Source organism: Cotesia glomerata, linkage group LG10 (assembly GCF_020080835.1).
Source record: "Cotesia glomerata isolate CgM1 linkage group LG10, MPM_Cglom_v2.3, whole genome shotgun sequence".
Lineage (NCBI taxonomy): Eukaryota > Metazoa > Arthropoda > Insecta > Hymenoptera > Braconidae > Cotesia > Cotesia glomerata.
The window spans coordinates 8,637,570-8,657,724 of NC_058167.1; the positions used below are offsets into that span (position 1 = coordinate 8,637,570).

Here is a 20,155-nt window from a genome sequence, read left to right on the forward strand (position 1 = left end):
AGTATTTTTTCGTATTAAACAACAATATAACAATAAATAATGGAGATATCAGCTGATACACATCGTAGGTTGTCATCCGATTTAGCAATTGGTGTGCAGTATGAAAGCCACAGTTTTTATCTCAAATCAATGGCACAGAAAAATTACTTTTTTTATATGTGTATCTTCTATGTGAACCTCAATTCCAAAAAAAAAAGTAAAAATTTTCATTTTTTAGAGGGCTTTGAAATTAAATCGTGATTTTTTACTATTTTTTTATAGATTGTTTATTAAAAAAAAAAATAGTTTAAATAAAAATATCGCTTATAATGGAGGTTCATATTCAGCGTAATTGTATAAAGAAAAGTAATTTTTCTGTGCCATTAATTTCAGATAAAAATTGTGGCTTCCATAGTACACACTAACTGCTAAGTCGGAAGACAACCTACGATGTGTATCAGCTGATATCTCTGCTACTTTTTAAGTTATACTGTCGTAAAAAATGGAAAAATATAAATATATGTATAAAATAACCTGATAGTTTCAATAAATAACATTAATTTTCATACCTTAAAAAAATTAATAAAAAATCAGCATGAAAAAGTTTTTCTACACGTATTTTTCCCCTTAAGGCTTATTTAAGTGGGATAAAAATTATTGGAATTAATTTATGATTTTAGTGCAAGAATTACAATTAGAAATTTTTTTAATTTAAATTACTGAGTTAAATATTGAAAATACGAAAAAAAAAAATCATAAGAGACTTTTTTTTGTAAAAAATAAAATTAAATCTTTCTTATTGAAAATAATTAATTTTTTTTCCTCAATAAAAAATAAATTTTTTCTACTCATTACATTAATAAAATAAGTTAATATTATTGTTATGCTCATCCAAATAACTCACTTGAACTCTCAAAGTTCCGCAAATATCAATAGTCTAAGTAATCGGAAGAATTTACATACTATTGAGACGAATAAAAGCAATAGAAAGAGATGACGAAATAGTTGGACCATGAGTTAGCCTTTTGTTATTGGTGCTGATCAGTTAGTGACCCGGTGTTGGCACACGCAAACAACTTTACCAGAGACTTCAAAGAACGGGTGACGTAACAGTTGCTTTATGGAGTCTTATCCGTCCTTTTATAAATAAGTACATTAAATAAAAGATGTGTATGTAATGATTGTTATTATACATTTATAAGAAGATACATCATACATAATATATAATACAAGCTACTTGTGCAAGCTTGAGCTTATATTCCATAAAATAAAGTAACTATTATCTATATTAACAGTTATAATGATTCCAATTGTTACAAATCGTCTTGTTACATCTAAACTGATGCGATATGACATTTCATTTGTAGGCGTTTATTGCGAATTGTTACTACTAGCCTTTGGCATTGATCTTTGCTTCTTTTTTATTATTATTATTGGGATTTATTGGCTAGTTGCCGTTTGATCTATCGATTCTGATTTACTTTATTTTATCAATTTTACTTCATTTTTTCTCTTTGATTAGCTCAATATTTAATTCTTAAAAGATTTCAGAGTAAATTTGAATTTTAATCCGAAAAAATAAATTTTAATTACCTGAAAAAAATTTTATATTTTAAATTAATATCAAATAATTCAAATAAATGATTTTAAGTTCAATTTTATAAATATTAATTTAATTTTTTCAATATTTTTATTTTTTTAACCAAATTTTCTTAATGATTATTTTTTTTTCGTAAAAAGTAATAAATAATAAATAATAGTTTAATTAAATAAAATTAATTACTAAAATTAACTTTTATATTGCAATTTTTAGGAATAAAAAAAAAATATTTAGGCAATATTTTTTTAAGTATTAAAATTTATTTATTAAACTAATTTTTGATTTTTATTTGATAAAAAAAAATCAAATGTTCTTCCTTTTTTTTAATAATAATATAAATAAAATTAAAAATAATCCACTCGACAAATTTTTAATTTTTTTTTTAACAGTAAACACGTGTAATGAACTGAAGATTAAACAACGTCTTCTATAAATACAGATTGCACATAAAGTAAACTTGACTGTCCTTCAATCAACTAATAGCTTAACAATCTCCAGCATGAGTAGATTATCCTGAAACAATAGTAAGGAAATTGATTAACTATTGACAATTTAATCTAGTAGGTCAGCATTTAATCGGCTGAAGTAGTTCTACTTCAAACGGTTCCTCGAAATTTAATGGGTTACTTTAAATGTATTGATTAGTCGCACAGAACTCCGGATTTATCATTTTAATCTAAATTATTTAACGAGAGTACTACGCGGTCGATTGGAATTAACTTAATTATTAAAAGGTACTTTCGTGAAAAATTAATTTGATTTATTTTTAGCCTCAAGAAATTTATCTTAGTTTAAATAAATTCTCTCTTTGAAAATTTAAAAAGCCTGGAGCTCATACAAATAATTAATAAATAAATAAATAACAAGAGTATTGAATAGTCGCATAGTATATAATAGTATAAATATAAAATTTATTTTGAGTTAAATATAAAGCATTTTATTACTGGGTTTACGTTGCACTGCATAGCAGTGAAGCTGTAAAGTACAAAAGAGTGAATTAGTAAAACGATAATAGTTATTTGTGGAATGTAAGAGAGCTTTAAAATACCGAGGAGTGACGTTGGAAATATTAAATGGATACGGTTCAATAATTGAAATTTTAATTGAATTCAAAGTTTTACTTTTGTTCCTGCTCTACTAGTTTGTTTTATTGTTTTAATACTATTTCGAGTTTCGAGCGACTAAATCGATAACAACTTATTTATATTATTTTATTTTATATTATAGGACATTACATGATGGACCATATTATACATCATTCATCCGTTTAAGAAATATATAATTAAAATTTGAATATTTATTAATATTTAATTATAATTTAATATTTAATAATAATGTATAATTTGAATATACACTATTGTCGGTATGAGCACTCATACCATCCTCGGTCGAATATATCCAATAATTAAAAATTTTTTTTATTTAATTGACAATTTTAGTTAAGATTAAGTAAAGATGTTATTTTTTTACTCCGTGAAACTTTTTTCGGTAACCGAAAAATTATGATTATTATTATAATTTTTATTATATAATAATTTTAATGTAATAATAACTTTAAAATTTATATTATTTTCACGATAATCTTTTTTTCTCCAAAAGAAATTTTTGAGCCTGTTTGGGAAAAAAAATTTTTTATTTTTTTGATCACCCTAATATAATAAATATTTATATTAATATCAATACTTTTATGTGAAGAATATTATTATTAAATTGATTTTTTAAAATTTCAAATAAATAATAATAATAAAAATAACATCGTTGACTTAAAAAATATTGTTATTATTAAAAAAAAGTTTTTATTCAAAATTTTAACAATAGTAATTTCTTTTTTTATTATTATTTGTCCTGATTTCTATTAATATGAATGATGAGTAGTTATTAATGAAGAGGAAAAGAGTACGAGAGAGGAAAATGTGTAAGTTATAAGTTGTGAATGACACGCACGATACAGATAAGAAGACAACGGATACGGAGGTTCCTGTTTTACAGCGGGGGTGAAAATGCATTTCCGGTCTAGTCTGCCCACTGAAAATTAAAATTTAAAATTTTGGATGCACTTAGATTGTTTTTATATTTTTCTACGTTCTACGTTTTATGGTGTACTGATACTTGACCCCTGTAAAGCAGATAAGCGAGTTTTCAGGCTGGAAAATGTTTAGTTTATCGGAAATAAAGTAGAACGATAATTGGATCAAGTTCGGGCGGTTTTTTACCAGACGGTGATTTATTGAATTTCAGTGACAAGGAGGTTATCAAATGAGTTTGTGAAAGAGTAGGCGAGATGTCATTTCCTGTTGGTCCTCATGATTATTTTTAACTTTTATCTTTTTAGGCTAAGATTTTATTTTTATTAAAATAAGAAATTTTATTTTTAAATTAAATTTTATAAAGTAGAATTAAAAAAATTATTTTTCATTTTATATTTATCTGTTTAAAAAATCATAATATTTTTCAGTATTATCAACCATAAAATTTTTTATTTCATTAATTTCTTTATAGTGACTCTTAAATGTCTGGAGTATTAAAAATTTTGATGTAAAAATTATCTCCAAGGATTTTACATGGTCAGCTGGTGTAAATTTCATTAGTATAAGATATCAAATGAAACTATTTCGGTATTTAAAACCATCCACGTGTCTTTTATTGTTAATGTCAAAAATCAAATAATTTTATAATAAATTTTTCTATCATAAAATGAATTAAAAAAAAAATTTTTTTAATTTCTTCAAGTCAAAATTTCAATAAATTACTAAATTTTTTTTTTATTACATAATTTATTATTTATTTATTTTTTATAACTCTCAATAAATCTTTATATCATTTTAGTTTACTAATTAAAAAAAAAAAATTAAACAATTGCCATTGAAAGTCAATAACAATAAAACAAAACCAAACAATGAACATATGAATGATGAACTATGAATCTAAGTAACAATAACAAAGTAGCAAATGATAACATAACTTCCTATTCTCATTGACAAACCGAGAATTATGACAATTAAAATAATGAAGACAATTTATTATTATATATTATGCAGTTAATTATTAAGCCATACATAAAATAAAACAAATAGTAGCACGATCAACGAAACCGGATCTTGTATCCTGATATTGCTCCTATCCGATCCTTTCAGACCGAAACCAGCATAAATCCACTCCCATATTCTGTTACTTGCGCTCATCAAAATTGTATTACATGATCCGTGGTTAGAAGCAGAAAACAAATATTTAAACCAGCGAATCACTCCGGAATGTCTACCAGAGTGTTCCTTGTTCTCGCCGGATGTCATTTGATTTGATAATTTTTCACTTACTCCATTAATAATTTAATATAAATTAATGTTCGCTGATATCTCACAGTGAACCAGGAAATTATTTTATCTTTAAAATATGTTAGATAAATTTTGTTTTTTTAAAATCTATAGAAAATATATAAAAATTTATTTCAACACAGAAAAAAAAAATTTACTTGAATCAAGTAAATAATTTTGAAAAACATTAGCTTCTTGATTTGAGTAAAAAAATTTTTAGACTAAAAAATTTCAAGACAATGAAACTCTTCAAAATTATTTTTTTGGTTCAAAAATTTATCTTTTGATTTGAGTTAATTTTTTTTCTGTGTACACCCATAAAAAATTTGTATAAAAAATACTTTTTTAATAATTTAATTTTTTCAGATTTTATATTTTTTTAATGTAATTTAGACAAATTAAAGGCATTGAAAAGAATCTTAGTGACAAATTTGGCGTCCCTGACACCAGATAAAACTTTTGTCACTTACCATGCATTACTTTCTCCTTATTTAACTTTGCTCGTGGACCCCGCCGTTACCATAAAAAGTAATCATCGTCATATGAAGCTTTATGCAACCAACTTTGCTCAAAATAAAAATAATAAAAAAGAAATTCTCACTTCTCAGTTTTGTTGTAATGCAATCAGGTGATTTATCGCGGAAAACTTTTACCCGCTGTTTAATAAAACTTTATTGCATTTTGCAGGTACTGGGTTGGTATTATTACAATTATTATAATTATAATTGTAGTAATTTTTATTTTTATTTCGGTAATAAAATATTTAAAGCGTAACCTCGGGCTAAATCCCGTAAAATTCATAATGCAATTGCTCGGGGCGTTTTACATTTAATATATTTTTTATAATTGTTACAATGTTATTTTATGATTTTTTATTTGACTAAAATTTATTGAATTTGAATTTTCAGAAATTGTAATCGTAATTCTAATTATAATTGCTAAGATAATATATGTTATGAATTATGAATAATTATTCTTCCGCCAAAGAAGTTATTTTTGCACCAAACGATGACTTCATTAAAAATCGCAATGAAAGGCCGCTTTGTCGGTGTCGATAAAAAGTTAAATTTTTTTTTTTTTTTTATAAGTTCGAGCAAAAGTTTTGTCTAAAGAATGAAGCAATTTGACTGTGATTAAATTTGGGGCGTTTAGTTTAAGAAAAGTTTGTTTTCGTGATTTTATACTTCAGCAGTTTTATCTTTAAAAATTTTACAATTTAATTTTTAAAGTTGGAATTTTCAATTTATAAAAATTATGACATTAGAAATTTTTACCGCGAATTGACATTTTAAAAATTCAAAGTTTGACTTTAAGAAATTTATTTATTTAATAATTACAATTATAAAACATCGGGCTTATTTAAATTATACTAACTAGCAACCTTGCAGTCACTATGTGACTGCCGTGACGTGAAACTATAAATAAATAAAAGTTTGCTTCATTAAATAATGACTTTTGTTAAATTGTACTGTACTTTCTTAATTATCGACGTTTTTAAAAATATAAGCTCATCCCGATGTTACACTCATCAAGAGCTTTCATTTGAGTACCCACATGCATTTTCATATATTTTTCATATATACATATATATAATATATATAAATATATGAAAAATTGATGTGGGTACTCAAATGAAAGGTCTTGATGAGTGTAACATCGGAGTGAGCTTATATCATTAAAAATATCAATAGTTCACAAGATACAAAGTAGTTTCTTAATTATGTTAAATTGCATCGTACTTTTTTAACTATTGACGTTTTTAAAGATATAGCTCATCGATGTTACACTCATCAAGAGCTTTCATTTGAGTACCCACATGCATTTTCATATATTTTTCATATATACATATATATAATATATATAAATATATGAAAAATTGATGTGGGTACTCAAATGAAAGGTCTTGATGAGTGTAACATCGGAGTGAGCTTATATCATTAAAAATATCAATAGTTCACAAGATACAAAGTAGTTTCTTAATTATGTTAAATTGCATCGTACTTTTTTAACTATTGACGTTTTTAAAGATATAAGCTCATCCCGATGTTACACTCATCAAGAGCTTTCATTTGAGTACCCACATGCATTTTCATATATTTTTCATATATACATATATATAATATATATAAATATATGAAAAATTGATGTGGGTACTTAAATGAAAGGTCTTGATGAGTGTAACATCGGGATAAGCTTATATCTTTAAAAACGTCAATAGTTCACAAGATACAAGATCATTTCTTAATTATGTATCTAGAAATAGAGAATTTTCGAATGCAGTCTAAATACTTATCATCATAAATTGATTATTGGTGAGAATTATATGAAACCTTGAAAAGGCACAAATTCATGTCAAGACCTTTGCTATGACACTAAATTTCACTAAAAAAACCGATTTTATCATATAAATACACTGGACACAAAATTTTTCTTATTCTTTTAATAATATAGATTAATGCTTTTTACTTTTGTAACTCGACAATAAATCACTTAAAAATAATCAAACATTTTTTTCGTAGGAAAATTAACAATCTATAAAATAAATTTTAGTAAAAATTTTCATTTCTCCAAAATCAGGCATAATCTTTTTGAGATAATAAAATTATTTTTTTCAAACTCTTTGCAAAGTAAAATCCTAAAAATTCTTTACAAAAATTATTATATAATGTCCTCTTCTCTTTTAAAAATTAATTTAGTAATTTTTTGTCAAATTTTGACCAACAAGAACTCGATAAAAAATTTATCTTGAACATAAAATTTTCCCATAAAATATAAAATAAAAATAATGATTTGTTGATTGAAGAAACCAAGTAAGAAATTCTAGAATTCAATTAAAAGGAAACAAACCAAAAAATAATTATAAAAGCCATGTGCTATCGGTATAAAAAAATTGATGATCTGGTTGTCGGTAGGTCGTACCTCGTGTTTACTTAGGACGGTTTTACAGCAACGGTTACGGTTTAGTTTTCTAAATAAGTCACTCAGATAAACTTTAAACATCTTGAGTAACGTAAACTATTTTCTTAATTTATTCATCCGATCTGTTTTTTCTCCAGTTCCTTCTTTATAAAATAATAATTGCTTATCTTTATTTAATATTTAATATTTCACTCCTGACGTCGCTAAGCTGCATTACATTAAATAAAATAAAGAATAACAAATTAATTTTTAATGTTTTATTTTTTAGGGAGATGACGGTATTCCGGGATTCGTCGGGGCTCCGGGAAAGTCGGTGAGTAAAATAAACCACGTTTTAAAAATTCTTATTGTTATTATTAAAAATAATAATAAGAACTTGTAAAAAATGAATGAATAAATAAATATTTAAATATTAAATAGGGACATACAGGAATCGCGGGGGTGAGAGGTCCCGATGGTCTCGACGGGTGTAACGGTACCGATGGTCGTGCAGGTCCACCAGGAATACCAGGCTTGTACGGTCCGAGAGGATTGCAAGGCCCTGATGGAGACCCAGGTCCGATTGGTGAACCTGGTGAAGGTGGAATTAATTCTATTGGTGTAAAAGGAGACCGTGGTAACCTTGGAATTGATGGTCCTCAAGTAAGTCTTTTTTTGTAATTAAATCAAGAAGTTATATACATTGATAGAAGTACTTATTAACTATTAATAATTTAATTTATTTGAAGACAATCATTTAATTTATTAAATTTTAATAAATATTTTTTAACATTTAATAAATATTTATTTGGGAGAAAAGTACATTTATTAATAGTTAATTAGTATTTATAACTTATTAACTGTTAATAAATATTTGTTAACTGTTAACAAATCGTATTTAATAAATAATTTATTAAATGGTAATAAATATTTATTAAATCCTATAATGTTAAAAAATCATTTATTAACAGTTAAAAAAGCTTATTAAATATAAACAAACTTTCTATCAGTGTACTTATTTAAAAAGCCAAAAAATTTTTTCTATGTAAGGTAAAGTACTCAGTAGTTGAACAGGTTTCAAACTAAAATGTATGAGACCCTACTTTTAATATGTAAAGATGTAATTATTAATTAAAATTAGTGATTTTCATAAAAATATAAATAATTGTGAATTAATTGAAGTGCAAAATAACAAAGATAATTGAATATTTATATTTTGACAACGTTTTTAAGATAAACTATGAAAAGAGTAGTAGTTGAACAATCAATTCTGACAATCTGCAGTAGTTGAACACTCCGGGAGCAGTAATTGAACTAATAAAATATATGGAAATAGGCACACTAAAAATTTTCAACGTTTTATTGAAATATCAAAAGAAATATAACATATTATCGAATAATATTAAAAATAATACTGTGAATATTTAATATGTTCATTTAAAAATGAGAAATATTTGTATTTAATTTTTTAATTAAATTTTTTATAAATGACAAAGTAAATTTTCAATTATAAATCAAAAAAACTCAATTCAAAACGTTCAATAATTTTTAACTACACTAATTTTTAGCTGTAAAACTTATTTAATTTACAGTAATTAATACAAATCACAATAGTGATCATTAGTCTATAAACCTATTAGAGATTAGAGTGCTGTTAAAATTATACGGCCCCAGCTTGTTCAAGTCCTGGGTACCGCTTTGAAAACTTGGAGGTATAGTTAGACACTAAAATTTAATATAAAAATTATAGTTTGTCTTAGCAAGGCTGGCAATGGCCTGGTCGGCTCGGTGCTCGCTTTTCGAAAGAATGGGACCCGGGTTCGATCCCAGCACGCACCAATATTTTTCAGTGATTATAATTAAAAATATGTGCGTTGCGTTACGTTGCCAGCCTCTGAAAGTGGCAGAGATAGCCGGGTGGCACACGTCTGACTTGGGCGATCACACATTTAAGCAACAACTTGAATGGGTGACCACTTTAGTCAGCGTTGACTAGCGCGAGGGATCTCTGCACACTAGGAGAGGGGCCTAATGCTCCAGTGGTCGATAAAGAAGAGTTTCTTATCAATCACTGTAGACTTAGCCCAGCTCCGACTGTACTATCGTGGGTTTTCTCTGTGGTTTCCCCATGATTCTGTTCCAACAGCCTGAGAAGGTGAGGCTCAGGGTGAATACGGTACAGAAAGCACAAGTCGGTCCACAGCCGCAAAAATTAAAAGCAGAAATGAAATGTCGGGTTGGACTTGCTGAGGTCCAACATGAGAAATAGAAAAAGCGTAGAGCTAGGAGAAAAAGAGGAATCAGCCTTGTAAAAACCGAGAGGTGTACAAGTAAAGCATAATAATAATAATAGTTTGTCTTTGCAAAAAATATGTATTATTTAGAATAGTATATTACACACCTAGGGAAGTAAAGTAAGAAATGTCTCAGATCACATGTAATTGTTGGCCGAGGCGAAGCCGAGGTCAACAAACATGTGATCTGAGGCTTTCTTATTTACTTCCCGAGGAGTGTATACTATTTTTTTGTCCGACGAAGGCGGAAAGCGGCAACTTAGTTTAGCGCAGCGGGACGAAAGTTGCCACTTTCCGCCCGGAGGGCAAAAAAAGACTATTTAATTTCCGGGGGAGGGTGGTACAATTTTTTTTTACTTAAAATGATGATATACCGTTTTTTTTACGGACTGTTAGGTTTACGGTTTAGTACCTTTTTCATGAAAAAAATAACATCTATTAGCTATTTTCGACTTGTCAACTCTTAAGTTAACAAAAATATAATAGTTTTGATTTATAATTGAAAAAACATATAAATAAATTACTGTATCGTTGAATAATTATAACATGTGCATATTACTCATAATAAATATACGGATTTTGTGTTACAACAATTCGAAACGTCTGTTCAAGTACTGGTCCCATTTTTATAAGTGTTCAAGTACTGGGTACTTTACCTTACAATAATTAAATTATTTTAAATACTAAGCAATTTATTTTTTAGGGATTCGATGGCGAATTTGGATATCCCGGAGAAATGGGATACCCTGGAGAAACAGGAGATATGGTAATTAATAATTGTTTAGTAGTAGTAGTAGTAGTAGTTATTAGTCTAATTAATATTGATTAAAAAGCCTGGTGGTATTATCTTAGGCACAGATTCATTGTCACTTCCTTTGACGGTTAGCTTTATCAAGCTTTATGCTCTTTATCAGTTGATATAAACTAATATGTCTGTGGCTACCGATAAAAATGACAAGAATTTAGGTTGCGTCCCACGTTTATTTTATTTTATTCATCACGCTGATGAAATCAAGTCTATTACAATCATTCTAGTAATTATTGTCTTTGTATTTCAACTTAAATAGTAATAATAAGAAAAAGATGAAGAAGAAGAAGAAATATTTAAATCTTTAGAATGTGAAAAGATTTATTTTTAATAATAATGATGAACAAAATTAACTAAAAAAAAAAATTTTTTTTTAAATAATTTTAAATTTTTATAAATAACTTTTTTTTTTTTTAATTGAAATATTGAATTTTCTTCTTGATATACGTATAATTTATAAAAAATTGAATTTTTGTTAATATACTTTATTAAAATTAAAAAATTTTTTTTTCCTATCAACTTGTAAAAATAAAAAAAAAAACTTTTTTTTTTTTTTTTTTGTTCAATAAAGTTAATACTAAAAATAATAAAAGCTTGTAAAAAAAAATTCTGTAGGGATACCCAGGTCCTGCAGGTCTTCCAGGTCTTCGTGGTGACCAAGGTGACACAGTTTACGGAATCAAGGGCCAGGTTGGAGAACAAGGAGACCGCGGAGAGCCCGGCCAGCCGACTTCTGAGCTGAAGAGAACTCAAAATACGCTTCTGGTGAAAGGACCCATGGGTCCCAAAGGTATCCGCGGCGACTACGGCGACTGGGGAAGGAAAGGAGAGATCGGAGAGCGAGGACTAACTGTAAGTACAATTTTATCTTGATTAAAAGTGTCTTTTAATTTAATTGAACAATAATTTAATTGAATAATTTTGGTAACAGGGACGACCTGGTTACGTTGGTGTGAAAGGAGTCAAAGGTGAGCAAGGTGACGATGGACCGAGAGGTAAACAAGGAATCCAAGGACCTTTGGGTCCCGCTGGAGAAAAAGGAGAGAAAGGAGCTCCAGGATACGAAGGAAAACCTGGAGAAGATGGATGGGATGTAAGTTTGTAAAATAATTATTTAAGAATTCAAATTCTGGGTTAAGTATTGGAGATACAAAAAAATTATATCAGACCTTTTTTGTTCTCGCTTACTTTAGCCAAAATATCAATTTAAAGTTTAAAGAAATTCACTGTAGGGACTTAAAGTATTAAAAAAAAAATTTCTTTAAAATTCCAAGGCAATATTGTTTTTTTTTAATAATTATAATAATTTTTTTGATTTAGGGAGAATTTAAAGTTTTAAAAAATTCACTGTAGAGATTTAAAGTATTAAAAAAAAATTTCTTTAAAATTCCAAGGCAATATTGTTTTTTTTTTAATAATTATAATAATTTTTTTCGATTTAGGGAGAACCTGGTGAACCAGGAAACAGAGGACCTCCCGGTAGACAAGGAGCTCCCGGAGAAAAAGGTCAATACATTCCCGAACTCGATGAAATAGTAGTAGGACCAATTGGAATTCAGGGAGATCTAGGACCGCCTGGAGAACCAGGACACTCTGGAAGCGACGGAAAGCCTGGATTAGTTGGATACATTGGTCCTCCAGGATCTCCTGGGCCTAAAGGTGCTCCTGGTGAATCTGGACCTAAAGGATCTTCAATTAAAGGCGAACAAGGAGATGATGGTGATTTTCGTCTTTTTATTTTTTATTTTATTTATTTATTATACTTTAAACACCAATCGGCTTTGTACATATTGATATTTCAAGAATTTATGAGAGAATTTAAATATAAATAGTATTCAAAAAGAAAATAGACTAATATATATAAGGAGAAGTATTGCAGCATCATGAGTTACAAAGTTTTTTTTTTTAATATAGCTAAAAATGTTTTATAGGAACCTTTGAAAAAATTTATGTCAGTGTGATATCTATTAATAAGAGCTGATATTCTGTTTCTTAGACTATTGATGACGTAGTTTTTTTTATTGGACTTCGTTGTTTTCAGTAGTCGATTATGTCTAAGGTTGTGAGATTTTTCGATGAACTCAAATCTATCTAGTAACTCAGGAGCTTCAATTAATCCTATGATTAGTTTGAAAAAAATAGTGCAGTCGGAGATCCGCCTGCATTTTTCAAAATTAATTTTTAATTATTTTTATAAAAATAATTAACATTAAAATTTGAATTTCATTTTTATTCAGGATTACCCGGAACACTGGGTCCAATGGGACCGATAGGAAAACCGGGATTACCAGGAATCGTAGGAGCTAAAGGATTCCCCGGAGTGACAATAATCGGTCCTCCAGGTCCTGACGGTCAGCCAGGATTCGATGGACTAAATGGACCACCTGGTAATCGAGGAGATCCTGGACCACCTGGTAAATAAAATTTAAATTATTTCTTTGAATACTGACTAACTAATAATACTAAAGTTAGCCGACGTTTTTAATTTTTTGATTTCTTTTAATTTATTAAATTATAACTAAAAAATATTTTTTTTAAATTGCACTTATAAATCTTCAATAATTTTACACATGAAATTTTTTTTTTTATTATTTCATAATAATTTTTTCAATAAAAAAATTTCTAACAATTTTTAAATGTCGGTTAACTTAATTTTCATGACTAACTAATCATTGATAAATTTATCAACAGGTGAAAAGGGATTCCCCGGAAAAGGAGCAAAAATTCAAGGCCCGCGCGGTGAAGATGGTCTGCCAGGAACACCAGGAACCCCTGGACGAGATGGTTGGCCAGGAGTTCCAGGTTTCAAGGGTGAAAAAGGATTCCGAGGCGATGATTGTGGAGTTTGTGCTCCAGGTGAGATAAATCTACTGACATAAATCCAGAACGAATTCACTAGAATTAATAAATATTATTAACGTGGGATTTTACGGTGAATTCCTCCCACTCGGTTTTATCTTGACCTAATTAGTTTGACATTCAGTGCTAGCTAGCATTAAATATTTTGCATCATCCATCCCACTGCAAGAGAAAGATTAATTAATTATTTTGCCAATCAATTTCAATTATTAATAAATTAATTCCAACATTACAGGCTTACCGGGGCAGAAAGGAGACAGAGGTGACTCTGGACTAAATGGATACCCCGGAGCTCCAGGATTCGCAGGCCTTCCAGGGCCTCGAGGTCTTAAGGGCAAGCACGGAAGACCAGGAAGCGTTGGACCAATGGGTCTTGAAGGTGAAAGCGGACGACCTGGAATCTCTGGGCCTCAAGGACCCAAGGGATTCCCCGGATCCATCAAATGGCCTCCTCGTGGAAAGCTTGATGCTCCTTCTGGAGATCGCGGAGACAAAGGGTACCCTGGGTTTGAGGGCCTCCAAGGGCCACCTGGCGCTCCTGGTGAAATAGGCGATGCTGGTCCTGCAGGTCCTAAAGGAGAAAAGGTACGAAGTTATTTTTTTATAAATTTTGGGAATTATAATTAAATTATGATTTATTTTTAGGGAGAGTTTGGAATGCCTGGAAAACCTGGAAGAGATGGAAGACCAGGCTTCGATGGCTTGCCTGGAGAAAAAGGCGACGATGCTGATATTCCTAAAGAATACTTGCAAGGTGATCCCGGATTGGACGGAACTCCGGGTCCAAAAGGAGAAAGGGGAGAACCTGGAGCTCAGGGAGAGTCTGGAACGTCTACGGAGTACAATATTGAGATTACCGGTGACAAAGGAGTCAAGGGAGAACGTGGTGGACCTGGTAAAGTTATACAGCTTATAAAAAAAAATTTTTGATAATTATTTCCAAGTGGGGTCCACCCTATTTTTGGCCATATTTAGGTGAAAAATTAAAATTTTTTTTATTCTGCTTATTTTTATGGCGCATTTATGATAAAAAATGTCAAAGAAAAAAATAAAGATTTCGATAGCTTTTTTGCCTTCAAAAGTTGGAGAAAATTTTGGCTCTCATTTTTTTGGATAAAATTTCTATTTTATCTTTTTTTTTTATGTTTTTGATATATTTTTTTTTTTTTTAAGTACATAAAAAAACGAACAATTAAAAAAAAAAGAAGTTGAATATCACAATTTTCAAAAAAATTTATAAATTTTTTTGAACATTTGTAAAATTTGTTAAAATTGTGATAATCAACTTTTTTTTTTTAATTGTTTATTTTTTTATGTATTTTTCAAAAAAAAAATATATCATTAAAATCAAATAGAAATTTCGTTTAAAAAAATTAAAATGGTGGACCCCACTTGTAAATATTTATTTCTTTATTGGATTTATATGCCAAGGCTTAACCGAATGGCAAATTGTACAATGTCTAAGTATAATTAATGAGAAATAACTAAAAAGTGTAATTGAGTAATAAAACAGAAACAGTATAATAAGATGCGATACAATAACTTATATGAGTAACATATCAGTAACTTAAAACAAGCCAAACTGGAAAATTTAGTAGAATTACAAACTGCTTGATACTTCAAGATTGAGAAAAAATTCAAACGCTTTATTTTTGAAGCTCTCGAGGGAATGGGAGTTAATAATATCACTTGGTAATTCTTGCCATAAACGAGTACTGGATACAATAAAAGATTGTTTTTTCTGGAAGAAAAAAAAATTTTATTTAGTTTTTAAAAAATCTGAAAATTTAAGATAAGTCCAACTGAAATTTCGAATAATTTTTGAAAAATTAAATTTATCGAAAAATCATGAAACTTTTTTTGTAGATCAATTAATTTTGTATAAAAATATGTATCGCGCGGGTTGATGTCAGTTGTGAATCAAGAGAATCCTAATCTACGTCATCAACTTCACATGGTAATTTTTAATATTGAATTACAGGTCATCCAGGAATGAAAGGATATCCAGGACGAACTGGAGATGAAGGTTGGTTCGGAGCTCCAGGTTTGCCTGGGTCGCCAGGTATTTCGATTCAAGGTCTCGAAGGTTTGAAAGGGTATGCTGGTATGCCAGGAGACCAGGGTCCTCGAGGTTTTCTTGGTGAACCTGGTAAACAAGGTCCAGTTGGTTTTCTGGTAACTATTTTAACCATTATAATTTTTTTTACTTATATATTAATTATTGTCTAATTAATAAATACATTTTTTATGTAATTTAGGGACCACCAGGACAAAAAGGAGACCGTGGAGATGCAGGAACAAACCAATTGTACGGAGATATCGGTGAGCAAGGTTACCTAGGTGAGAAAGGTGACGATGGAGACGATGGAGCACCTGGTAAGCGTGGTCAGGAGGGCGAAAATGGGCCAAAAGGTCTCAAAGGATCTAAAGGTGCTCCTGGATTCGAGGGACTACCTGGACTTCAGGTATAATTGATAAAATTTTAATTAAAAAATTAATCAGTCCAAAAAAATAATTTTGGTCCTGACAATTTTTACAAACTTTTGATTTTTGTACCAGGGTGCAAAAGGAGTACGAGGAGACAGTATTCAAGGATTCCGTGGGTTCCCGGGTAGTCCTGGAATACCTGGAATCCCAGGTATGCTCGGTAATTTCGGTGTGAAAGGTCAAGATGGGTCTCCTGGATACCGAGGAATCAAAGGATTAAAAGGAGAGATCGGATTCCATGGTCGTCATGGTGAAGACGGTGACATGGGACCTGAAGGGTAATTATTTTTATATAAATCTAATTATAAATTATGAATTATTTATTTATTTAATTATTAAAAGGCGCGCAGTAGCCCTATCGGATCCGGCTCTTGCTTACCAAAGCATTGGACCGGGTTCGAGTCCGGCGTACACCAATGAATATTTTCAATATTTAAGTGTATTATTCTGCTCAGCCCAAAAAATAAAAAAACGAGTTCCAATCTCAAAAGTTTACCCCCTACCGTAGTCACTCATGACCTTAGTAATTTATACGACTTTAAAACAAATTAAAAAAAAAAAAAATTATTAAATTTATATTATATTTAAAGCTAATAGGATTTAAAAAATTTTAATGCGTTATTTTTTTAAGCTCTCTAAATTATAAATTATAAATGTAGTATTATTATTCAGTTACTATTAATTTAAAAATTTTTTTTGAAAATCATGAGTCTGATAAATTTAAATTCAATTGTGAAGTTAAATTTAAGTAAATTTTCAATATTATAAATATACAATAAATCATATTGCACCTATAAAAATTATAAAATAGTCCAATTGAATTTACAAGACTCATGTTTTTAAGGAGAAACACCACTGTGACGATCGAAAAAAAAAGGTGATGTTCGGGAATTTTTTTGACAGGGAAAATAAAGGAATTTGGGGATCGGGTTTTTTTAATTTTATTAAGAGTACATTCAAGATTATTGCCTTAAATTTTTATTAGAAAATATTTAATTATTAGAAAATTATTAACAATCTTGTAGAGCGGTAGAAAAAATTTCCCCCTCCATGGTCGCATCGATAACTTAAAAACGGATCATCTGTAAATAAAAACCCAAATTGCTTTTTAATTAGTAAGAATGTAGTTATCGTTGCACGTACGGAATTTTGAAAATTTTAATTTTCAAAAAAATGGCAACTGAAAATTTTCTTATTATTTTTACTGTTTTTTTTTTTTGTTTTAACCCGACTAAAAAAATCTTTAAAATTAAAATTTTTTAAATTCCGTACGTGCAACGATAATTACATCCTTACTGATTAAAAAGCAGTTTGGGTTTTTATTTTTAGATAATCCGTTTATGAGTTATCAATGCGACCATGAAGGGGGAAATTTTTTCTAGTGCTCTACGAGATTGTTAATAACTTTGTAATAATTAAATATTTTTTAATAAAAATTTAGGGTAATAGTCTTTCATGTACCCTTAATTAAATAAAAAAAATCCGATCCCCAAATTCCTTTATTTTCCCTGTCAAAAAAATTCCCGAAAATCACCTTTTTTTTCGACCGTCACAGTGTTGTTCCCTTAGAAATAGTATTTTTCTTACCTAGGGCAGGAAAATAAGAAATGTCTCAGATTACATGTAATTGTTGACCGAGGCGAAGCCGAGGTCGACAAACATGTGATCTGAGGCTTTCTTATTTCCTGCCCGTGGTGAGAATACTATTTTTCTCCTCGACGGAGGCGGAAAGCGGCATTTTCGTTTAGCGCAGCGGGCGGAAAATTGACGCTTTCCGCCCGGAGGGCAGAAAAAAAATTTTTTACACTTTTAAACAATATATACTGTAATTTAACATTTAATTGTTGTATTACTATTCAGTTACCCTGGAATGGTTGGAATGCCTGGACTCCCAGGTCGTCCAGGCGACGACGGAGACATGGGCGAAATCGGCGAGCCCGGGCCGCCAGGATGGATAGGCTTGGATGGAATCGACGGCATGCCTGGAGCGAAGGGAGAAATAGGTGACGAAGGATTCCCAGGATTGCCAGGGCCACCAGGTCCGATTGGTCCTGTGGGTCCTATCGGTGATGTCGGGTTCGACGGAATTCCCGGAGAGCCTGGAGAAAACTCGTTCAGCGGACCCCAGGGCGAAATGGGTAACACTGGAGCTAAGGGAGAGATCGGAGCTCCAGGGTTGCCTGGCTTCGACGGAAGACCTGGACTTCCTGGAGACATCGGTCGCGAAGAAATCGGCTTCGATGGTTTGCCGGGAGAAAAGGGAGACCGAGGTTGGGACGGCGTCAACGGAAGACCTGGTCCCAAGGGAGAGATTGGAGACATTGGACCCGATGGAGTCAAAGGAGAAAGGGGAGACTATGGATTGCAAGGACGACCTGGTACTCCGGGAATCCCGGGAAGAGATGGAGAGAAAGGAGAGATTGGACCCATGGGACCTGCTGGATACAATGGACCCAAAGGGACTCGTGGATTGGATGGTGATCCCGGTGCTATTGGACGACCAGGAAAGCCTGGAGATGCTGGGCCTAGAGGATTCTCTGGACTGCCAGGTCTTGAAGGGCCTAAAGGAGAAACGGGAGAACCTGGACTGCCTTCGTACGCTGAAGCTGAGAGGGGAGATTGGGGTGATGATGGATATCGCGGGCTTAGGGGTAGAAAAGGTGAACTTGGTGATATGGGTCTTCCTGGTTTCCCTGGTCGTAAGGTAATTTTAAAATTATTTATACACTGATAGAAAAATTTATTAATTATTAAGGGAGATGCCACTGTGAGCATCGAAAAAATAGGTAATTTTCGGGAATTTTTTTAACTTGGATAATAAAGGAATTTGGAGATCGGGTTCTTTTGTTTTATAAAGTATAAAGTATACATTAAAGATCATTCTCCTAAATTTTTATTTAAAAATATTATGTTGTTACAAAGTTATAAGGATTTTTGTGGAGCACCAAAAAAATTTCCCCCACCACGGTCTCATCTCTAACTCAAAAACGGATTTTCTAAAACAAAAAAACCAAATTGCGGTGTAATCTGCATGCATGTGGTTATTGTTCCACGTAGGGGATTTTGAAAATTTGGATTTAAAAAAAATGGTGACATATTCCAAATATTTTCGTTTTTTTTTGTTCATTTTTTTGGATTCAAACAGCCCTAAAAAATTAAAAAAATCAAAATTTTCAAAATCTCGTACGTGCAACTATAGCTACTGAATAGACGAATACGAAAAAAAAAAAAAATTGCAAATCGGTTTATATATATGCAAATTACTGGTGAGACTAGTTCGAAAAAAGTAGTTTCGAGAAAAACGAGTTTTTGTCGGAGCGCCGCGCGTGCAACGGTCATTTGACGCGCTGTTGCAAAAATGACTAACTTGAAAAATATTCAGAATTTTCTTATAAAACTCTAGATACGTATTTTTGAATATATAAACTGATTTAATAAAAAATTTTTTTTTTTTAATTTCACAGTGGCTATCCCCCTTACTCGTAGTGGTCATTATGGGTCTAGATGACCCCAGGCAATTTTTGAGTTGCTCTTGCTTCGAAGATATCATTCAAAATGGTATCTGTGCTACCATCTATTATTGTTTGAAGATTTTTTGAGATTCATGGAAATTTACGATTTCAATTGCACAAATAAATATACTTTTTGAAAAGCTCGACATGACACCACTTTTTTTTTTTCAAAGTATATGATATCCGGAGTAGAACCTCGGAGGTCATTTTCATTTATCTTAAAAAATGAAGTTTTTATGTTTTTAGTAAAAAAAAGTCAAATTTTTTGAAATTTGACTTTCTCGCATTTTTTTTATGATTAAACAATTAAAAAACGATTGAGTTATTCAACGGAAGTGTTAAGAATTACTCTCATGTACTACGGCTCGAGTGAAAATATTGAAAAGAACGCAAGTAGCAACAATTTT

At 30.3% G+C, this 20,155-nt stretch overlaps 1 protein-coding gene across 3 annotated transcripts in view; it reads left to right on the forward strand.

Annotated features, from left to right (window-relative positions):
* LOC123273183 (collagen alpha-5(IV) chain) overlaps positions 1-20,155 on the forward strand; it is a 32,259-nt gene that overhangs the window by 7,945 nt on the left and 4,159 nt on the right. For all 3 annotated transcript variants that reach the window (XM_044740471.1, XM_044740470.1, XM_044740469.1), the window contains exons 3-16: positions 8,078-8,122; positions 8,230-8,451; positions 10,786-10,848; positions 11,506-11,742; positions 11,822-11,983; positions 12,333-12,609; positions 13,128-13,304; positions 13,582-13,746; positions 13,985-14,334; positions 14,395-14,644; positions 15,731-15,924; positions 16,008-16,214; positions 16,309-16,514; positions 18,097-18,940. In XM_044740471.1, the coding sequence (XP_044596406.1) occupies positions 8,078-8,122; positions 8,230-8,451; positions 10,786-10,848; positions 11,506-11,742; positions 11,822-11,983; positions 12,333-12,609; positions 13,128-13,304; positions 13,582-13,746; positions 13,985-14,334; positions 14,395-14,644; positions 15,731-15,924; positions 16,008-16,214; positions 16,309-16,514; positions 18,097-18,940 (3,399 nt within the window). The remainder of the gene's footprint in view (positions 1-8,077; positions 8,123-8,229; positions 8,452-10,785; positions 10,849-11,505; positions 11,743-11,821; positions 11,984-12,332; positions 12,610-13,127; positions 13,305-13,581; positions 13,747-13,984; positions 14,335-14,394; positions 14,645-15,730; positions 15,925-16,007; positions 16,215-16,308; positions 16,515-18,096; positions 18,941-20,155) is intronic.